Source organism: Pleurodeles waltl, chromosome 9 (assembly GCF_031143425.1).
Source record: "Pleurodeles waltl isolate 20211129_DDA chromosome 9, aPleWal1.hap1.20221129, whole genome shotgun sequence".
In the NCBI taxonomy this organism is placed as follows: Eukaryota; Metazoa; Chordata; class Amphibia; order Caudata; family Salamandridae; genus Pleurodeles; species Pleurodeles waltl.
In genome coordinates, this window is record NC_090448.1 from 1097008567 (window position 1) to 1097031316 (window position 22750).

Here is a 22750-nt window from a genome sequence, read left to right on the forward strand (position 1 = left end):
AAAGTAATTAAAATTAACAAACATTTTGTGGGTGCCCAATATATTGTCATAGTAACTTCTGCTGTATGAGAAACGTATTCTGGTGTAACTGCAACCTACGAGGTTGCCGTAGTGTAACTTGTGTGTGGTTCCTCCCTCCACTGTGATGTTGCCTTGTCTTCTAGTTTTGTCATTTTTTCTAGCTATCAACTACCAACCACATGAGCTGTCCAAGCTAAAGCAGTATGAAAAACAAGAGGAAATCTTTCAGAGGTAGATGGTCGGCAGTCCCCAGCACTACTAGGGCCTGATTTAGAGGTGGGTGCTAAATGACAATTCTCAGCATCTTCTAAATAAGGAGGAGAAACAATCAGAGGAGGACAATGGAAGACGTTCCACCAGTAAATTCTCATCTGGATTTAGAACTCCTTATGCTTTTACGTTGCTCTTTAACAAGGCAGTGTCGAGGTGTTTGTCACTTGTGCAATTCTGAGTAATAAATAATGTATGCACATTTATAATTTCTATGATGCATAAAGTCGTAAGCAATGAATTAATGATGTTGCACTTAAATTATTAGTGATGATTAGAAGTGTGATTAATAATGTTGTTTAATTTTGACACATTTTGTGACAACACCATTTTATTAAAAATAGATGCAGTTTCTAGTATCTTTTTCATTATACTCCTGCTCATTTCCTCTTCCAATCAATGTTCCTATGCACGTCTTCTCTCCCCACAGTTCCTGTGGAGCATAGTACAATGTGACGTATTTGAATATTCTTTTAAAGAGCATGTATTGTAAATGAAACTTTACATTGTGTTCCTGGCATAATTGTTTGAAGGACACTTCTGCTGGAAGTTGTGATGCAAGTTCCTAGTACATTCGTGTTTTAGTCTTTGAGAATGTTTCACATTGTATTTTGCATCTCCTGATTGTTGTTGCTGTGGAACGTCATGGAAGATACTAACAGCTAGTGTTATAAAACCTTAATATGAAGATCCAGTCTCTGATTTGTCCAAAATGTGGTATCGCTAGTCATGCTATACTGAATTCATTGTTTTTCTTGTTGTTTATGTGTAAAATGTGTATAAAGCCCCTGTATTTTATGTTGTCGAGAGTGAGACTTTTAATTTTTCACAGAACTCTCTTTGATTGAACGGAGTCTTTCTTTTCCTATTAGAAATGCTGCTGGTGTTCTTTATGGGCCTGATATTTAGATTGCTTTCTGATTGGCTTCTGATTTCTGATTGTGTACTCTGTATCTGAGTCTTCTCACCATGTCCATGAACTGATTTATTCTGTATTGTCTACACGAATGTTTTTTCAATAAAACTCTTTGACTTTTGTTGATCTAAAACTACATTATTGATTGGTCCCAGCCAATATTTTGATTTACTCAGCTATTTTCTGTGGGTCTGATGTTTTGAAGGTGGTGCCTCTTACTGTTAGATCAAGGGTGCTGGAGCTGAATCTTTCAGCAGTACATTTTGGAGTGATTGTGGATCAGTAAATTATTGGGGTTCATCTTACACAGTAGCACAGTTGACCAGGCCTTGTTCTTGACGGTTGGAAGGAGGAGAAGCTGGCCAGCAGACGCGACAGCGGCGCTCCGCGAGACAGTTCGGGTTCGGCAAGCAGCACCGCGCTCCAAACCTGCACATAACACAGGGCCAATGTACTAGACGCATATTCCACCAGTTGCATCAGAAAAAATGTGAGGGAAAGGCCATGACATTGCTACAGGGGCAAAGAGCTACACCCATGAATTCCATGCACCAACAAGCAAACCAGTAGTTTAATGGGGAGTACATGAAGGCTTGGCAAATAGAAACACAAACTTGACTCATCATCATGACCACAGTACACAGAAAATGTTGAAACAAATTAATAAAAATCACCGGCCACAGTATGATTATATTCTGTCAATCTTCTTGCAAAGTGTCATTGTGCCAAATTGGGTAGTTAAAAATTGTGAAATCTAAATGGTAAATCTTCAGAAGCCTCTGCAATTCATGACTGGTGAGTTTTTTAAGATACTTTTCTGTGATCCGTGCACTGGTCCTTGCTTCGTTGGCATATGCTATAACATTGGGGAACTGCAAGCCTTTGGGGGCTCCAATGCGTTTTAGCACATGGTCAGCGTCTTCTTGCAGTGTTTCAAACTTGCCTAAAAAATCATACTGGATATTGCAGGAATCACAAAGTTCAAACATTGGCCGCCAATGAATGTCACTGTGGCTGGGCTTCCATTTCAGGATATAGCGAACAAGTTCTGGAAAAGTCACGTTCCCTACAAGAGTTTGAGATTTCCTGAATTTTGTCTTAATTACGCTTGCAATGGTCTTCTTGTAGTACTGTTCATTGTCGCTGTAGAGGAACTTGTCGCGGTAGGCTGAGATCAACCTCTGCAGTGGGTGGCGGGTAAACATCACTTTGGTGTAGTTTTTAAGCAGCATCCTCCGCCAGGCAGGGGGATAATAATTAAGATTTGTGAGCAATGTGGTTTCGTGGATGTTCTTCAGCTCTCCAGCCTCTATGCTGAGATTCATCTTGAGTAGAAGAATGAACCGCTTCCAATTGGAGCAGCCTGCCTTGGGTACCTGACAGTATATGAACCGGTGCTTATGTTCAACATACAACTGTCTTCCAACCTCAAAGCTTAGTGAAAATGTGGGCTTCGTGAGATTAAATTTTAAGCAAGTGGAGTTTAAGATAGCCTTACGCTGGTGTTGAGTTACTAGCCAGTCTTGTGTAGCACCTGAAAGAGATGATAATCATAGGAATGGCATAAGCGCACATATTGAGGCAAATATGACCTTGACAATGCTAACAATATTTCTGCAACCTAAAATAAAATGGTTTATTGCAAGTTACACTGAAATACGTGTGGAATGAAAGTGTAATTCCATCAACTTAATGGAGCACATTTCAAATTCACATTTGAGTACACACTCTTCAGCACATGTAATGAATTGTGGACCTCCACCTACCATTGGTGTAGAAATGGGAATCATTGGCTACATACCCACACCTACCCAAAAATGCAGCATTTAGAATCTGAAGAGGATCAGTGAAAAAAAGCAATCAGTGGAGGCCAGTAGTTGTGTGCACAATAAAAGCCAGACCAGATTGTCAAAAGGTGACGCAAAGCTGAGCTTATGTATGGAATGTCACTGGTCATTGACAAAAGGACATGACCACCACGGATTTTCCATGAGTTTGTGTGTGTGGCTATAGGTGCATTTGTCTGTGTGTGCATGGATGTCGGTAGGTGTGATGTTCTGTCTACATATTTGCATAAATGTTTCATCTATGTCAATGTGTGTTGAGACGTGTCTTTCCATATGTGTGTTTATACTATATGTAGTAAAACTTTAGCTTTGTCAATGATTATTGCAAAGATTTGTGAAACTTTTAAACTAAAGACTATAGGCTTAACTTAGATTTTGACAGAGAGGGTGTTCCACCTGAGATGGAGTACACTCTGCCAAACTGAACTACTGCAAATCTCATTTAGAGTTAGCTGGAAAAGTATGTCAGCTATGGAGACTACTTCATCACTGACATATTTCTCCGACAGCCCAACAGAGTAAGAGTATTCCTGGAATACAGTAAGTAGTAATTAGTGGTTACATAAAAGAAGCACCAAAAACACAAGTATTGGCACCCAAGGATGGCAACCCATTATGGGTTATCTCATATTCAGCCTCTTTGTAGGTTTTGGCATGTAATGGCTCTTGCACAATTCATGGTGAACATACTGTATTGTATACATGCTTACCTGACTTTAGCTGAGCCTCCTTCAGACATTGATTCCTTTGGCTCAGTAACCTTCAGCTACTGGCATGAGAGATTTTCAATCACATATGTATCAGGACATGGGAATATTTTAGTCTCATCAATTTTTAATTGGCTGTTTGGGCGTATCCTTCTACCTCCTTAGGAAAGGGACTGTTTTACATCTGAAAAGTATTCTCTGTCATCACACATTTAGTTACTCGTGTCATAATTGTTTTATGCTGCAGCAGGCATTTATTTTCACTTTTCAGAGTTTAAATGCGACCATCAAACCTACTCTCTTTGCCAATGTTTGTTTTACTTTGGGTATACTAATCCCTGACTACATATATAAAGTGTCTAACAATCTCAAGTCTCTAGGCCAGTGGTTCTTAACCTGGAGTCCACAACACCTAGACAGGGGGTCCACAACTACATAGTAAATTAAAGAGTATTAACAGATCATTAAAGTGTTTATAAATAAAGAAGCTAAATGTAAAACTGACAATTTTAAAACCTTCAGTGAAAGTAAAAGGATTTGAAACTGGAGCCTAAATATGTAGTAGTATCCTCAGATTGATTCAAGGGAGCAGCGCAACTGCATCAAACAGAACATAATATGGATGATTGTCCACCTCGATTGAATTTAAATAATCTCCAAACTTCCCTTTAAAATTAAAATGTTGTTCTTTACATGTGTGCGTTTTCATTAAATATTTAATAATTTCTGTGCTTGTTCGGTGAATGCTTGTTTCTGTATTGTTTGGTATTCTTTTGATGTTCAAATCGTCCAAATTGCTTAGGATGGGGGACTAACTTCAGTAATGGCTCAGTGTGGTTCCCTGGATGCCATTACTGTTGCAAGCTTTGTACTCTATAAAGTTCATGGAATTGCTGCTAAAAAAAAGTGGTAATCAATGCAGGAACATGGACTTCCACATGCTATTCCCCAACCCATAGTGATCAACTGGTGATGCTTCCTTGTATTGGTTACAGTGTGTGTGGTATAAGCCCCCCCATAACACCAAACCTCCTCATACTGAGGGACAAATATATGAAGCATTTTACTGGTGGTAAATGGCCCATCTGGCCATGCCGACCGATAAAATGCTTTTTGACATGTATAAAAGGGAAAATGCAACTCTGTAACTTATTACCGAATCACATTTTGAGTTTGTGATTCGTTATTAGGAAGTGGTGTGTAAAGGGCATCCCTTCCTAATAGCGACTCGCTGGGCCATGTACAAATGTTTTGCAACCAAAATGCGGTTGAAAAATATTCACAGATTACTACCAATTTAAAATTGGTGCTAAACCATTTGCAAACGGGATGGGGGTCCCCAAGTGATCCCTTCCCCTTTGTGAATTGGGGAGCCAATATTTCTACAGAGCAGGCAGCGGTCCCAGAGACTCAGACACGTCATACATCAGATTTTGCAACTCGCAATTTGCGGCTCACTAAACATCGCAAACTGTGAGTCGCAAAATCTGACGGTCGTGCATGTGGCCCTTAGTTCCTAGCATATTTGGTGGGGTAAAATCTTAGAACAACACATTTTTAATGCAGATGGTCAGCTAGTTCTTATGCTTGACTCCTCTTTTTTTAGCATCACAGTGCATCCCTATTAACATAGCCAGCTTCTGCTTTTTGCGCATGCTCAAAATGATCGCTGGCTTTCACAGTATACATGGTGCTGCTAAGCCTTGGTAGTATAATAAGATAGGTGCTCTGGCGCTGCTGTTAGGCAACCTGGGACTGAATGTGACTGATATAGTCCATCTGTGCATAACAAATTCACCTTAACTGCAAAAGTTAGCAAACTATCTAAAGTACTTTGAGATGCTTTACTGCCCAGCGGAAATACTTTGCAAGAACAAATTAACACTACTTAAGCCCTCAGTGCCCCAGAGCAGCATGATAAAATCTGACACTCCGGTGTTCGGAATTTAATGGGTGCGATGAATAGCACATATCACAAGAATGTTCCCCTGATGATGGGCAAAAACCAGGGCTAATAAAATTATGGGGAAAGAAGAAACAAATTATGTAGCGGGGTTCTGTAATGTATACGGCAACAAAAGACAAACTATGCAACTGTAACTCTGCCCTGCTGGACGTTGACATTATATCCACTTTGATGTGTCAAGTAAAATCAGGATCCCTGGGTGACCCTTTAAAACCTTGTCTTACTGTAAAATTTCTGGAAAGTATCATCCTTATCTTTCTGGAAGTAGCCAAACTTTCACTGAGTACCGCAGAAGTACCAGCTTCCTGGAAACATGTCAAGACTATCCCTCTTTAACAAAAACCCTCAATAGATGCTACTCAGCCTGACAACTGTCTCATCTCCGTCCTGCCTTTTCTATCCAAGCTGGTGGAGAAGCATGTGAACAACCTTCTTACAACATTTCTACAACAAAATCAAATACTTCACATCTCTTTAAGCGTCACCTAGTACTGAAACTGCTATTTAAACAGTCACTGAAACCTTTTGCAGCTCCATAGATGGTGGCAAATCCCAGCTCTGATCCTTTTAGATTTAAGTGCGGCATTTAATACTGTCTCCCATGCAATTCTGCTACCACGTCTTTCTCAATTGGGAGTACAGGGTAAAACTCTATCCTGGTTTGCCTCATTCCTAAAAGAGCAATTGTTTCATGTGATTATCCCCCCGTTTTGCATCATCCCACAGAACAGTGGCGCGCAGTGCTCCTCAGGTTCTGACGCTCAGCCCTACCTTTTTAAACATTTACGTTGGACCACTGGCTGAAGTAGAGAAATCTTTCCAAAACTCACTAGTGTCGTATGCTGATGATACTTTCCAAAACTCACTAGTGTCATATGCTGATGATACTTTCCAAATCTCACCAGTGTCTTATGCTGACGACACTCAGCTGCTCACTTCCTTGCCTGCAGAATCGCCTAGCGACTGCGCCAACTTTAAAATTTGTTTGACTGCAGTCACTGGGTGGATGCTCTATAAATGGGTAAAACTTAATGCCACCAAAACTGAGATTGTCTTGCTGGGCAGGCATACACATCTCTGGAGTGGCCAGTGGTGGACGAAAATTTTGGGTTCTCCTCCTGCTCCCAAATCAGTGGTGAAAGACCTAGGAATACATATGGATAACTATCTATCTTTCGAAACACAAATCAAAACGCTAGCCGGTCACTGTTTTGGCACCCTCAGGAGTCTTAAACCCATTTTGGGCTGCATTCCCGAGCAAATACGCCAACTGATCATGCAAACCTTGGTTATCTCACAACTGGATTTGTGGAACATCCTCTATCTGGGACTAAAAAAAATCCGTTCCGAATCATATGCAGGCCATTCAAAATGCGGCTGCGAGATTTCTTTTTTCCCCTCCTCAAGTTCAGTTCTGCCTCTCATCTTCTTGTCAAGCTCCACTGGCTACCTATTGAAAAGTGTACCAAATTTAAAGCCTTGTACTTCTCACAAAAACCTGTACAAGCAAGGAGCTCTCCGACCTGTCGACCCTGATTAATTTCTACACGCTCTCTAGAGCACTTCACTCTGCTGATTTGAATTTGGCCTATGTCGCCCGCTACTGTAGAGCCAGAATGGAAAGCCTCTCTTTTCACGCCTTAGTCCAGACCCTTTGGAACTCTATGCTATCTAACATTAGCTAAAATCAGGACCACTTACAAATCCAGAAACAACTGAAATCTTGGCTGTTTTCTAGCTAGGCTACTGTTGGGTGTCCTACTGCAGCTAAATCTTACCTGTGACTATTGACGGGTGGAACCTTTGGGGTATTCATGCGTTTTAGACATTTTTATAATATATTATAGCGTGATAATGCATATGTAGGGGCAGTATTACTTGACTATTTTGTCATTTTCACATTGTTAACAATGTGTGCCAAATGATTTGCCTCGTTAGCATCAGTTTAATATCTAAATACATCAATCAGCAGTTGAAATGTGATCTGCCATGCTGCAGCAAAGGGCCTCATACTATGTGGCAACACCTGTGGCAGGAATTTACTAACATTGTATCCAGTCGAACCAGAAAAAACACTTTTTTTTTTTAAACCGTAAACTATGCAGAAAGTAATGGATTATGTGGCAAGGGAAGCAAATCCATTATTATAAATCCAAATTGACGTGGAAAACGCCACAGCAGCAGAATCAGATAATTCCAGTGGTCTGGCAATAGCAAGCAGATTTTGTTGCTTAAGTGTGGGTAATTTGCAGACCTTTTTCACCAGTTTAATTCTTTAATGACAGCAAATTTGTCATCCTGAAATGAAATGTAAGCAGAGGGTGGGGGAGAAATGTATTGAACCAGCGGCATAACGAAACTTGAAGCCCCCACAACCCTGCAAAGTACATGGAGGGGGGCACCTGGAACCAGTCAGGAGATCTCAGGCCAGGGGCAGCCATCTGTGCACAGTGTATCATGCTGAGGGGGGCCCCTGGAGCTACGGCCTACCCCTCCCCCGCACCGCAAGGGCTAATTGTTAGAAATGGGGTTTTTGGTTGGCAGTCAGGTTACCCCCTGGCCAAGCAAAAGCCCTCACTCTAGTCAGGGTAAGTCACACACTATCCAAGATTATCCTGTGCCCACCCTCTGGTAGCTTGGCACGAGCAGTCAGGCTTAACTTAGAAGGCAATGTGTAAAGTATTTGTGCAATAAATCATACAATACCACCATATAGCACCACAAAACTACACCACACAGTGTTTAGAAAAATATATAATATTTATCAGGATAATTGTAGGTCAAAAAGAATAAAGTTGCAATGGAAAATTGTAGAAATATCACAGGGAAGTGATATAGAGTGTCTTAAGTCTTTAGAATGCAATACAGTGTCTTTCAAGCACAAAGTACCTGGTTTCTGGTGGAAAATCTCCTCAGAGGGCCACAGGAGAAGAGATGCGTGGAAAAAGGGGTGTGTGCGTCGATTTCTCCTCAGCACACACAGACTTGCGTCGGTCTTTTCCACGCGGGGAAGTCGGGCGTCGGTTTCCGGCGCGCAGACAGTCTCTTTTTGTGGATCGCGGGGATTACCAGATGTCCCGGGTCTGTGCGTGGATTCTCCCGCTTGTTTTCCGGCTGCGCGTCGTTCTGCGGGGCTGCGCGTCGAAGTTTCGATCTCACGGTAGGCGTCGCGTCGATTCCTCCTTGGAAGTCGGGCGGCGTTGTCCTTGCGAGGCCGTGCGTCGAAAGTTTGGTCTCACGGCAGGCGTCGCGTCGATTTCTCCTTGGAAGTCGGGCGGCGTTGTCCTTGCGAGGCCGTGCGTCAAAGTTTCGCACTCACGGTGGGCGTCGCGTCGATTTCTCCTGGAAAGTCGAGCGGCTTTGTCCTTGCGAGGTTGTGCGTCGAAGTCTCGATCGTCCCGAGGGCGTCGCGTCGATCAGCGTCGGTGTGCGGCGTTTTTCTCGCCGCGAAACAAGCTGTGCGTCGAAATTTTCGGCGCACGGAGCGTCCAAGTGAAAGGAAGAAGTCTTTTTGGTCCTGAGACTTCAAGGAACAGGAGGCAAGCTCTATCCAAGCCCTTGGAGAGCACTTTCACAGCCAGACAAGAGTTCAGCAAGGCAGCAGGGCAACAGCAAGACAGCAGTCCTTTGTAGAAAGCAGACAGGTGAGTCCTTTGAGCAGCCAGGCAGTTCTTCTTGGCAGGATGTAGTTTCTGGTTCCGGTTTCTTCTCCAGCAAGTGTCTGATGAGGTAGGGCAGAGGCCCTGTTTTATACCCAAATGTGCCTTTGAAGTGGGGGAGACTTCAAAGAGAGGCTAAGAAGTGCACCAGGTCCCCTTTCAGTTCAATCCTGTCTGCCAGGGTCCCAGTAGGGGGTGTGGCAGTCCTTTGTGTGAGGGCAGGCCCTCCACCCTCCCAGCCCAGGAAGACCCATTCAAAATGCAGATGTATGCAAGTGAGGCTGAGTACCCTGTGTTTGGGGTGTGTCTGAGTGAATGCACAAGGAGCTGTCAACTAAACCTAGACAGACGTGGATTGTAAGGCACAGAAGGATTTAAGTGCAAAGAAATGCTCACTTTCTAAAAGTGGCATTTCCAGAACAGTAATATTAAATCCGACTTCACCAGTCAGTAGGATTTTGTACTACCATTCTGGCCATACTAAATATGACCTCCCTGCTCCTTTCAGATCAGCAGCTGCCACTTCAACAGTGTATGAGGGCAGCCCCAATGTTAGCCTATGAAGGGAGCAGGTCTTCCAGTAGTGCAAAAACGAATTTAGGAGTTTTACACTACCAGGACATATAACTACACAGGTACATGTCCTGCCTTTTACCTCCACAGCACCCTGCTCTAGGGGATACCCAGGGCACACATTAAGGGTGACTTATATGCAGAAAAAGGGGAGTTCTAGGCTTGGCAAGTACTTTTAAATGCCAAGTCGAGGTGGCAGTGAAACTGCACACCCAGGCCTAGCAATGGTAGGCCTGAGACAAGGAAAAGGGGCTACTTAAGTGGGTGGCACAATCCGTGCTGCAGGTCCACTAGTAGCATTTAATCTATATGCCCTAGGCACCTGGAGTGCACATGACTGGGGACTTATAAGTAGATTAAATAGTTCAATCAGGTATGATCCAAAGTTACCATGTTTACAGAGAGAGAGCATATACACTTTATCACTGGTTAGCAGTGGTAAAGTGCGCAGAGTCTAAAAACCAGCAAAACAGTATCCAAAACGAGGAGGGAGGCAGGCAAAAAGTTAGGGGTGACTACCCTAAGGCTGTCAGGTCTAACATGTGTCCCCCCCAGCTGAAAGTGGGGAGAGCTACCCGACCTCCTGGGAGCTCTCATCGCTAAGGCGGAAGTACCTGGAGAGACCATCAGCATTGGCGTGGTCAACCCCTGGGCGATGTTCCACCGTAAAGTCCATCCCCTGTAGGGAAATGGACCACCTCAGAAGTTTTGGATTCTCACCCCTCATCTGCATGAGCCATCTGAGGGGTCTGTGGTCTGTCTGAACTAGGAAGTGAGTCCCAAACAGGTAGGGCCTCAGCTTCTTCAGGGCCCAGACCACAGCAAAAGCTTCTCTTTCAATAGCACTCCACCTCTGTTCCCGTGGTAATAGCCTTCTGCTAATAAAGACTACCGGTTGATCTTGGCCCTCCTCATTTAGCTGTGCTAGGACTGCCCCTATGCCATGCTCTGAAGCGTCTGTCTGCACGATAAATTCCTGGGAGTAGTCAGGGGCCTTGAGCACGGGGGCCGTGCACATGGCTTCCTTTAGGGCGTCAAAGGCTTTCTGACAAGCCTCTGTCCAATTCACCAACCTAGGTTGCTTCTTGGACGTGAGTTCGGTCAAGGGGGACACAATGGTACCATAGCCCTTGACAAACCTGCGGTAGTATCCGGTGAGGCCTAAAAAGGCTCTCACCTCAGTCTGGGTTCGAGGTGGTTGCCAGGCCTTGATAGTTTCGATCTTGGCCTGGAGTGGCTGCACCTTGCCACCACCTACTAGGTGTCCCAAGTACACCACGGAACCCTGCCCAATCTGGCACTTACTAGCCTTGATGGTCAGGCCTGCCTGTTGCAGGGCCTGAAGCACCTCCTTGAGGTGGAGCAGGTGTTCCTCCCAGCTGGAACTGTAGACAGCTATGTCATCCAGGTAGGCTGCACAGAAGGCATCCTTGCCAGCCAGGACCCCGTTAACCAACCGTTGGAAGGTAGCGGGGGCATTTTTTAATCCAAACGGCATCACTCGGAACTGGTAATGGCCGTCAGGGGTGGAAAAGGCGGACCTTTCCTTAGCCCCCTCAGTCAGGGCGATCTGCCAGTACCCTGAAGTAAGATCAAACGTACTCAGGAACTTGGCAGCGCCTAGCCTGTCCACGAGCTCATCAGCTCGGGGGATGGGGTGAGCATCAGTCCGGGTGACTGAGTTGAGACCCCGGTAGTCCACACAGAACCGGAGTTCTGGCTTCGCACCTGGGGCAGTAGCCTTAGGGACCAATACCACTGGGCTGGCCCAGGGACTACTGGATTTCTCAATGACCCCTAGAGTCAACATCTTGGAGACCTCCTCCTTGATGCTGGCCTTCACCTTATCCGACAACCTGTAAATTTTGTTTTTCACAGGGAGACTGTCACCGGTGTCAATATCATGAACACAGAGGTGGGTCAGCCCAGGAGTAAGGGAGAACAGGGGGGAGAACTGCTCCAACAGCTCATAACAGTCTCCTTTCTGATTTAGAGTCAGGGTGTCAGACAGAATGACCCCGCTTACTGACCCATCACCTTCTTGGGCAGAGAGGAGGTCGGGGAGAGGTTCACTCTCCTCTTCCGTTCCTTCATCTGTGACCAGAAGCATGTTGATCTCCGACCTCTCACAATGAGCTTTTAGTCGGTTCACATGGAGCACCCTTAGGGGATTCCTAGGGGTTTTGAGGTCCACTAGGTAAGTGGCCTCCCCTTTCCGCTCCTTTATTTCAAATGGGCCAGACCAGCGGTCCTGGAGAGCTCTGGGCTCTACTGGCTCCATTACCCACACTTTGTCTCCAGGTTGAAACTCTACCAGGGTGGCCTTCTGGTCATACCATTGTTTCATCACCTCTTGACTGGCCTCAAGGTTATCTTGGGCTTCTTTCCAGAAGCGGGTCATCTGGTTGCGGAGGGCCAACATATAGCTGACCACATCCTGAGGGGGTGTCTTTGGAGCTTTCTCCAATCCCTCCTGGACAATGCTTAAGGGTCCCCTGACAGGGTACCCATAGAGAAGTTCAAAGGGACTGAACCCTACCCCTCTCTGGGGGACCTCTCTGTAAGCAAAGAGAAGGCATGGTAAGAGGACGTCCCACTTACGCCTCATGGCCTCAGGAAGGCCACCAATCATGCCTTTCAGGGTCTTGTTGAATCTCTCCACAAGACCGTTCGTCTGGGGGTGATAGGGTGTGGTGAACTTGTAAGTTACACCACACGCATCCCACAGCGACTTCATGTATGCGGACATGAAGTTAGTGCCTCTGTCAGACACTATTTCCTTGGGGAACCCCACACGGGTAAATATCCCCATCAGGGTTCTGGCCACCACCGGTGCAGTTACTGTCCTTAGAGGGATTGCCTCTGGGTAACGGGTGGCATGGTCCACCAAAACCAGGATGAACCTGTTGCCTAAGGCAGTTTTGGGGTCCAAGGGGCCAACAATGTCGATGCCCACCCTTTCAAAGGGGGTGCCAACGACAGGAAGGGGAATCAGGGGGGTTTTAACCCTTTTTCCTGCTTTACCACTGGCCTGGCAGGTAGGACAGGATCTGCAGAACTTGTCTGAGTGGGTCCTCATTTTGGGCCAATAAAAGTGGGTGTCAAGCCTGTTAAAGGTCTTGCCCTGCCCCAAATGTCCTGCCAGGGGAATGTCGTGAGCCAGACCCAGTAGGAAGGTTCGGTAACATTGAGGGACCACCAGCACACGTGCTGCCCCAAAGCCCGGAACCTTAGGCTCACTGTAAAGGAGATCATTCTCCCAATATAGGTGGTGATTGCCAGAGGCGTCGCCGGCTGCCTGGTTTGAGGCTTGTTTCCTCAAACCTTCTAGAGTGGGACATTCTTTCTGCGCCTTGCAGAAGTCCTCCCTGGTGGGTCCACCCTCAACTTGCCAACCAGCAAGCTCAGGTAAGTCACCTAGGGCGGCGATGTCTTCCCCAGTTGGCTCGGAAGCCTCCTCCTCAGGAGCCCCGTCAGCCACTGTGGGAACAGCGGGGGCCGGTTTCCCGCACCCCTGGTCCCCCCTCCTGGCAGCTCTCTGGGCCATCGTTCCAGGCTCCAGATGCCCTTGACTTCCCTCTCGGTCAGCCATGGACCGTGTGGTCATGCAGACCCACTCAGGTAACCCTAACATCTCCAGGTGAGACCTGAGCTCTACTTCTTTCCAAGCAGTGTGCTCAAGGTCATTGCCTAACAGACAATCTACAGGCATGGCAGGACTCACAGCTACTTTCAGAGTACCAGAGACCCCCCCCCACTCAAAGGGAACCAGAGCCACCGGTAGGTGACTCTCGCGATTGTCAGCTACTCTGACCTGGTGGAATGTATTAGGCATTATCTGCTCTGCTGACACCAGCTGACTCTTGATAGTAGTCATACTGGCTCCTGTGTCACGTACAGCCTCCACCCTCTGCCCATCAATGGTGACCCACTGCCGGTACTTGGAAGTATTTCTAGGCATGTGGGCCTTGGGCACCATTTCTCCTTCTCCCAGGGACACTAGGGAAATCTCTACCTGTTCCCCAAAGCTAGTTGGGTCCATCTCCCCCCCGAGTGCTACACTAGTCAACCCAGGTGCCTGTCCAGTAGTGGACGGTGCCCTCTTGGGGCACTGAGGATCGCCTTTGTAGTGACCATATTGGTAACATTCCATGCATTTGGGGCTAGATTTTCCTGACCTGTCAAATGTCCCTGGCTTTCTCCCAAATTTGGAAAAGGAAGGGTTGCCACCCCCTCCCTGGGAATTCTTTTGGGGGCCTTTAGAGAGTTCCTTATCTGTAAGTTTATCTCCCCCCTCTTTCTTCTGTTGGGAACCCTGACCACCTTTGTGGGAGTCCCCCCCAGGTACCTTTTTGGACACTCTGGTGCTAACCCAGAGGTCCGCCTCCTCAGCAAGCTTCCTGGGATCAGTCAGCTTACTATCCACTAGGTGCTGGCGCAAATCTGCATAAGTAACATTAAGCATATGCTCTCTCAGGATCAAATCATATAAACTTTTATAATCTGCTACTTTGTTGCCCCGCACCCATCCATTCAGTGCCTTACTAGAGAAATCAAAGAAATCTACCCATGTTTGTGTGGTTTGTTTGGTGCTGTCCCTGAACCTCTGACGGTATCCCTCAGGGGTCAGCCCAAACTTGGCAAGTAAAGTGGCTTTCTGGAGTGGGTATGTGTTTTGATCCGGTGGATCCAATGTGAGAAGTGTGTCCCTCCCCAATGGCGGCACATAGCCCCACATAGCTACCCCCCATTGCCCTTCAGGAACCTCATGAGCCCTTAGTGCAACTTCATAAGCAGCTAACCATTTATCTATGTCATCTCCCACCACAAAACTGGGCACCACATTTTTGGGTATACGAACCTTCTTTTCTCCAGCAGGTCCTGTCTGTATGCTGCCACCATTATTGCTGGATTCAGACTGTCTTGCCTTGATCTCCAGCTCCTTGAGACTCAGTTCATGAGCCAACAGTAGTTTCTTTTCAGCCAAAGCTCTTTCAGCTTCCACTTGTTTGGCTGCTCTTTCAGCTTCTGCTTGTTTGGCTGCCCTTTCAGCTTCTGCTTGAATCTGTTTGGCTGTCCTTTCAGCTTCAATCTGTTTGGCTGCTCTTTCAGCCTCAGCTTGTTTGGCTTCTCTTTCTGCCCTCCTCTCCTCCTGTTGCGCCTCAATTTTCATTTTTGCCATTTGCAATTGGAACTCCCTTTCCTCTCTCCTTTCCTCTGCGGTCAGGCTTTGCATGGAGACACTGCTCCCTGGTCTGGAAGGGTGCACAATTGCAGTGGTAACACCATCCATAGATAGTGAAAATCCTTCTGAGGGGCCATTTTCTGGCTCCCCTTCCTCATCATCCTCTAAATGGGCTTCTGCCCAGGCCCTCAGCGCCACTTGAAAGTCCTCCTTTCTGGAGGCCCCTTGGGTGGGTACCCTCAATGCCCTGCAGAATCCTCTTAGTTGTTTGACCGTGTATGTATCCAACTGGACTAGGTCAAAGTCCCCTGTCTGAGACCCAGTCAGAGACATGTTGAGTGAGGATTTAGTTTTTGAAAATTGTCAGGAAAAAAACGGATTTTCAAAAAGAGATCAAAACCAAGTTGACCTTCAACTGTGGGTAGGTAGTGAGATACTTAGCTACTGTATGTCACTGCACAAATACAAGTCCTATCCTCACCGCTGATCACCAATGTTAGAAATGGGGTTTTTGGTTGGCAGTCAGGTTACCCCCTGGCCAAGCAAAAGCCCTCACTCTAGTCAGGGTAAGTCACACACTATCCAAGATTATCCTGTGCCCACCCTCTGGTAGCTTGGCACGAGCAGTCAGGCTTAACTTAGAAGGCAATGTGTAAAGTATTTGTGCAATAAATCATACAATACCACCATATAGCACCACAAAACTACACCACACAGTGTTTAGAAAAATATATAATATTTATCAGGATAATTGTAGGTCAAAAAGAATAAAGTTGCAATGGAAAATTGTAGAAATATCACAGGGAAGTGATATAGAGTGTCTTAAGTCTTTAGAATGCAATACAGTGTCTTTCAAGCACAAAGTACCTGGTTTCTGGTGGAAAATCTCCTCAGAGGGCCACAGGAGAAGAGATGCGTGGAAAAAGGGGTGTGTGCGTCGATTTCTCCTCAGCACACACAGACTTGCGTCGGTCTTTTCCACGCGGGGAAGTCGGGCGTCGGTTTCCGGCGCGCAGACAGTCTCTTTTTGTGGATCGCGGGGATTACCAGATGTCCCGGGTCTGTGCGTGGATTCTCCCGCTTGTTTTCCGGCTGCGCGTCGTTCTGCGGGGCTGCGCGTCGAAGTTTCGATCTCACGGTAGGCGTCGCGTCGATTCCTCCTTGGAAGTCGGGCGGCGTTGTCCTTGCGAGGCCGTGCGTCGAAAGTTTGGTCTCACGGCAGGCGTCGCGTCGATTTCTCCTTGGAAGTCGGGCGGCGTTGTCCTTGCGAGGCCGTGCGTCAAAGTTTCGCACTCACGGTGGGCGTCGCGTCGATTTCTCCTGGAAAGTCGAGCGGCTTTGTCCTTGCGAGGTTGTGCGTCGAAGTCTCGATCGTCCCGAGGGCGTCGCGTCGATCAGCGTCGGTGTGCGGCGTTTTTCTCGCCGCGAAACAAGCTGTGCGTCGAAATTTTCGGCGCACGGAGCGTCCAAGTGAAAGGAAGAAGTCTTTTTGGTCCTGAGACTTCAAGGAACAGGAGGCAAGCTCTATCCAAGCCCTTGGAGAGCACTTTCACAGCCAGACAAGAGTTCAGCAAGGCAGCAGGGCAACAGCAAGACAGCAGTCCTTTGTAGAAAGCAGACAGGTGAGTCCTTTGAGCAGCCAGGCAGTTCTTCTTGGCAGGATGTAGTTTCTGGTTCCGGTTTCTTCTCCAGCAAGTGTCTGATGAGGTAGGGCAGAGGCCCTGTTTTATACCCAAATGTGCCTTTGAAGTGGGGGAGACTTCAAAGAGAGGCTAAGAAGTGCACCAGGTCCCCTTTCAGTTCAATCCTGTCTGCCAGGGTCCCAGTAGGGGGTGTGGCAGTCCTTTGTGTGAGGGCAGGCCCTCCACCCTCCCAGCCCAGGAAGACCCATTCAAAATGCAGATGTATGCAAGTGAGGCTGAGTACCCTGTGTTTGGGGTGTGTCTGAGTGAATGCACAAGGAGCTGTCAACTAAACCTAGCCAGACGTGGATTGTAAGGCACAGAAGGATTTAAGTGCAAAGAAATGCTCACTTTCTAAAAGTGGCATTTCCAGAATAGTAATATTAAATCCGACTTCACCAGTCAGTAGGATTTTGTACTACCATTCTGGCCATACTAAATATGACCTCCCTGCTCCTTTCAGATCAGCAGCTGCCACTTCAACAGTGTATGAGGGCAGCCCCAATGTTAGCCTATGAAGGGAGCAGGTCTTCCAGTAGTGCAAAAACGAATTTAGGAGTTTTACACTACCAGGACATATAACTACACAGGTACATGTCCTGCCTTTTACCTCCACAGCACCCTGCTCTAGGGGATACCCAGGGCACACATTAAGGGTGACTTATATGCAGAAAAAGGGGAGTTCTAGGCTTGGCAAGTACTTTTAAATGCCAAGTCGAGGTGGCAGTGAAACTGCACACCCAGGCCTAGCAATGGTAGGCCTGAGACAAGGAAAAGGGGCTACTTAAGTGGGTGGCACAATCCGTGCTGCAGGTCCACTAGTAGCATTTAATCTATATGCCCTAGGCACCTGGAGTGCACATGACTGGGGACTTATAAGTAGATTAAATAGTTCAATCAGGTATGATCCAAAGTTACCATGTTTACAGAGAGAGAGCATATACACTTTATCACTGGTTAGCAGTGGTAAAGTGCGCAGAGTCTAAAAACCAGCAAAACAGTATCCAAAACGAGGAGGGAGGCAGGCAAAAAGTTAGGGGTGACTACCCTAAGGCTGTCAGGTCTAACACTAATGTTATGCCACTCTATTGAATTAGGCAGGGTTTTAAGTGGGATGAAAAATGCCGGAGGTCTCCAAAAGGGACCCCTAAATTTCAGGGGTGTAGTTAGGTCAGTAAGATTAGGGGTGGGGGTGCTTCCGATTTTCCATCAATCAGGCTGGCATATTATGCATTATACAGGGTGCATGAGAGGGGCCTAAGGAGCCAAGGAGAGGAATGCAGATTGGTGGGAGGATTATGAGAGAAAAAACAATACTTTGTAAAATAACCATCCTTTTGAGGATTTTCAAAACAGAGAGGGAGTGTGTGTGTGTTTTTTTGATTGTGTGTATGGAAAACAGTGTGGTGAAATCAGACAGACATTTGGCCATGCCCGATTGAAAGCATATATGACCAGCTGCGTATCAGAAAATACATGTAATATGGGGGTGCAACACCCCAATCACCCCCCTGAAGCTACGCTCCTGATAAATTTCTGTATTTCGGTGCCTCTCTGAGCTTTCTGTTATTACATCCAGTTATAATAACACAACTGACATACATCTAAAACCTGCCTGGTCTATTGGCTTTGTCAATAGTTGTATGTGTGTGCTCTGCAGAGAGGCCAAGGATTGAATCACCACGTTTACCGAACACCTTTGTGACCCACTGACAGGTGCTGCGAGAAACTCGCAACGCCATTCAGCCTCAACTCCAGCGTGCTCTTAATCATGGCCCATTATAAACCCCTGGAGGCGACTCAATTCAAAGCAGGCACTATACAAGAGTACTCATGAACGAGGAAAACAAAAACACAACATCCTGGCAATAGCTAACAGTCCAATGCATTGCAAGATTCAGCAAAACATGTGAAATACAAATGGGAACTAAATCATTGACATGGATTACCTGAATATTTATTACATTAATTCTCCAGAAATCGGAAGTGTTTTTCCCACTAAAGTTAAGGACATGAATATAGGGCCGATTGTGACCTGTTTCATTGCCAGCTCTAAGACCTAGGGTCTGGGACCTGTGGGTGGGGGGCGGGGCTGTTATGGGGATTGGGAGATCAGCCCAGAAACTAGAACATTTATGGGTGCGATAAAGTCTATACAACTCATAGTTTCGACCCTGCGTAACCAGGGGTCAGGATTTTCCAAGCCAGTTTTAATCAGTGCCATACTGTTCTTTTTTCGTTCTTATTTACGCATGCTGAAAGTCGTTTATTTGCAAATAAACTACTTAGAATTGTTTAAACATTATCGTATCTGAAAACTTTGTCCAAAGTGACTAATTCCTCATTTCATATGCCTAGAGAACTAAAAACGTATTTCACAATGTTGCCCAAATTCCGAGGGACATCTCACTGCATCTCTCACTCCACTCTTTTCATGCCCACCCGGGAGTTCCCTTACAAACTAAGCTGGTGAGCACCTGCTATTTACTTTCTGTTTCTAGCGACGATAAAGGAAATCTTCGGTGCGGTAAATAACATTGGGCTAGCAGTATATCGTGGTCAAAATATCGAGGACCAACATATCTGTGAGGTAAGTACTTATGGATAAGTATACGTCCCTATGTATACTTTCCTTGTCAATATTATGGTCCTTGATATTTCCCCCTACATTCTGATAGCACGATGTTATTGAGACGATATTGCAACAACTCGCTTTTATACGATCAAAGGTAGTTCCTCAAAAATAAGCATAATTTCTCCTGGTCTTCTCTGTGCAAATGAGTAATTCTGTATTTTGGATTTGGCTTTCTGTATTTTCAGGTGTTGTTCCATGTTCCAACCTCTATCAGTTGCTGTTTTCCTTTTGCTGGGTGTCATGCAGTTGGTGGGTGGGCTCCGACTATATTAAATCCTATTTCTTTAATCCTTGGATCTGGCTGTCCTTTCTGTCTATCATATATCTGAGATACATTTTGATTTGCCATCGGTTGTTGCCCATGCGCTTCTTCCAAGACTCTCTGTTTCGCCAAGTCTGAGGCTATTTCCGACACAACATAGGTCCTGATATAACGTGTGGCGTGATGGCCGACGTCCATCAGAGTTTCTAGAAAGTACCACCCACTCTATGTGATCGCGAGCTCGGTTCCTGTGAAGGTACAAAAAGTTTGGTTTATGTTCGCCATGTTTCTGAAATCCTTGCACTAAATTATTCTATTTTTCAGAAACAAGTTCCAAACCAGAAGTTTGCTTCCGAAAAACAAAAAATTAAACTAATGACGCCCTATAACCTGGGAGGTTTCTCCCAGATGGTGGAAGTCGTTATATTTTTGTTCTGCTCATGCCTGCCAGCTTTTACCTAGTGGTGAGGGGAAAAAACACAGCATATCAGAGTCTCTGCTCTAAACACAGCAGGTGGTCTGATGCACTTAGTTTACCACAGGGGTCTCCCACCTTTTGTGTAATAAGAGCTATTAATATTAAACAAAAATCATCACAGGCTACAAATATTATTAGCGTAGTAATAGTGACCACGTTAGACAAAATTACATTAGTGACCACCACGTCCAAGACTACTAGAAGTGTTCACCACAGTGCATCAGGAGGCTTGCCAGCAGTAATGTAATCAAGCAATTAATCAATACATTTTTTGATCGCTCTAGTCACCCGGTAGGGTCTCAAGGCGCGGAGGGGTACTGCTCAAAGAGCCATGTCTTGAGGTGCTTTCTGAAGGACAGGAGGTCCTGGGTCTTGCGTAGGTTGGTGGGGAGGGAGTTCCAGGTTCTGGCGGTGAGGGGGGGAGAAGGACCTGCCGCCAACGTGGTGCGTTGGATGCGAGGGACTGTTGCAAGGGCGAGGTCGGCGGAGCGGAGCTGGCGGGTCGGGATGTGGAAGTTGAGTCAGTCGTTGAGGTAGGCCGGTCTGGTGTTGTGGAGGGCTTTGTGAGCGTGGATTAGGATTTTGAAGACAATCCTTTTGTTGACAGGTAACCAGTGTAGAGTGCTGAGGTCGGCGGAGATGTGCTCGTGGCGAGGGAGGTTGAGGATGAGATGTGCTGAGGCTTTCTGGATGCGCTGGAGTTTTCTCTGGAGTTTGGCTGTGGTTCCAGCGTAGAGGGCGTTGCCATAGTCCAGTCTGCTGCTGACGAGGGCGTGGATGACCATTCTTCTGGTTTCTACAGGAATCCGCCTGAAGGTCTTGCGGAGCATACAGAGGGTGTTGAAGCAAGAGGACAATATGGCGTTGACTTGCTGGGTCATGGAGAGAGAAGAGTCTAAGATGAAGCCGAGGGTTGCGTGCGTGGGTGGTGGGTGTCGGGGGTGGCCCCAGGGTGGCCGGCCACCATGAGTCGTTCCATGCAGACTTGCTGGGTCCGGAGATGATGATTTCAGTTTTTCCTGAGTTCAACTTGAGGTGGCTTGCTGTCATCCAATTAGCAATCGCGAGAAGTCGGTGTGGAGGTTGTTCTTGGCGGTTGAGGGGTTCCTCGTGAGGGAGAGTATGAGCTGGGTGTCGTCGGCGTAGGAAATAATGGTGAGGCCGTGGGGTCGGACGATGCTGGCGAGCAGAGCCATGTAGATATTGAAGGGGGTTGGGCTGAGTGAGGATCCCTGGGGGACTCTGCATATGGTCTTGGTGGCTTTAGACCAGGAAGGGGGAGGCAAACTCTTTGGGTTCTTTCGGATAGGAAGGAGGTGAGCCAGTCCAGGGCTTTGTGGTGAATTCCGGCGTTGAAGAGGCGTGTGCAAGGGTTTGGTGGCATACAGTGTCGAAGGCTGCAGAGAGGTCGAGAAGGATGAGGGCCACGGTTTCACCCTTGTCGAGCCTGGTCCTGATGTCGTCGGTGCAGGAGATGAGGGCGGTCTCGGTGCTGTGGTTTTTGCAGAATCCAGACTGGGAGACGCCGAGTATGTTGTTGTCCTCCAGGAAGTGGGAAAGTTGGTTGTTGACTATCTTCTCTATGACCTTCACGGGGAAGGGGAGTAGAGAGATAGGTCGGTAGTTTGTGAGGTCATCGGGGTCGGCTTTGGGTTTTTTGAGTAAGGAATTGACTTCGGCGTGTTTCCAGATATCTGGAAAAGTGGCGGTCTCGAAGAAACTGTTGATGATGTACCGGATTTGGGGAGCGTTGATTTGGCTGGCCTTGTTGAAGACGTGGTCGGGGCAGGGGTCTGGTGGGGAGCCTGAGTGGATGGTGCTCATGGTTTTGGTGGTTTCTTCATCATTGGTGGGGGTCCAGGTGCTTAGTACGTTGGTGCGGTAGGGTGCGGTGGTGAAGAACGGGTCAGTGGTGGTGGTGGGGGACGGCGTTGCAAAGCTTTCATGTATATCTGCGATCTTGCGGTGGAAGTAGCTGGAGAGGGAGTCGCAGGGGTCTTGTGAGTGGGGAGGGTCGATGGCGCTGGATTTGGGTTTGGTGAGTTCCTTGATGATGTTGAATAGTTCCTTGCTGTTGTGTGTGTTGTTGTCTACCGCTCTTTGTAGAAGGATCTTTTGGTGGTCTGGATGAGCTGGTGGTGTTTGCGCATGACTGATTTGAGGGCTGTGTAGTTGCTCATTGATTGTTCTTGGCTCCAGGCTTTCTCAGTTTTCCGGCATTCTTGTTTGGAGGCCTGGAGTTCTGCGGTGAACCAGGAAGCTTTCTTGTTGATGCAGGTGTTGTTGGTTATTTTGAGTGGAGCGAGGGTGTTTGCGCAGTTGTCGAGCCATCTATTGAGGTTGAGGGCGGAGGTGTTGGGGTCGTTGGTTCTGGGCGGTGTAGATTCGGCAAGATTAGAGATCAACTGTTCTTTGGAGATCTTGTTCCACTTTCGGTGAGGGATCGGATGTTGTTGGTGGGCTTCAGGAAGGAAAAGTGAACGCAGTGGTGGTCAATCCAATGGAGTTCGGTGGTGTGAGTGAAGGTGATGTGGCTGCTGGAGGAGAAT

The 22750-nt window shown here is 46.8% G+C and overlaps 1 protein-coding gene across 1 annotated transcript; it reads right to left on the reverse strand.

The window, feature by feature from the left end:
* Nucleotides 1-1905: 1905 nt before the first annotated feature.
* On the reverse strand, nucleotides 1906-22381 carry LOC138259795 (carbohydrate sulfotransferase 9-like). Its single transcript, XM_069207686.1, has 3 exons — nucleotides 22296-22381; nucleotides 21937-22176; nucleotides 1906-2641 (listed from the first exon to the last, which is right to left on the reverse strand). Exons 1-3 carry the CDS (start codon nucleotides 22379-22381, stop codon nucleotides 1906-1908), a joined length of 1062 nt encoding a protein of 353 aa, XP_069063787.1.
* Between the last annotated feature and the right edge of the window lie 369 nt (nucleotides 22382-22750).

Bases quoted from the DNA above. Each gene is read 5' to 3' on its own strand.
- LOC138259795 (XM_069207686.1), bottom strand. From the start codon at position 22,381: ATGAGCAACTACACAGCCCTCAAATCAGTCATGCGCAAACACCACCAG. The intron at 22,177-22,295 runs GTAGACAACAAC...CTCCCTCTCCAG, and splicing joins AGATCCTTCTACAAAGAGCG to CTACTTCCACCGCAAGATCG. The intron at 2,642-21,936 runs GTACATCATCAA...ATTTTCACTAAG, and splicing joins ATCAACGCTCCCCAAATCCG to CTTTGAGGTTGGAAGACAGT.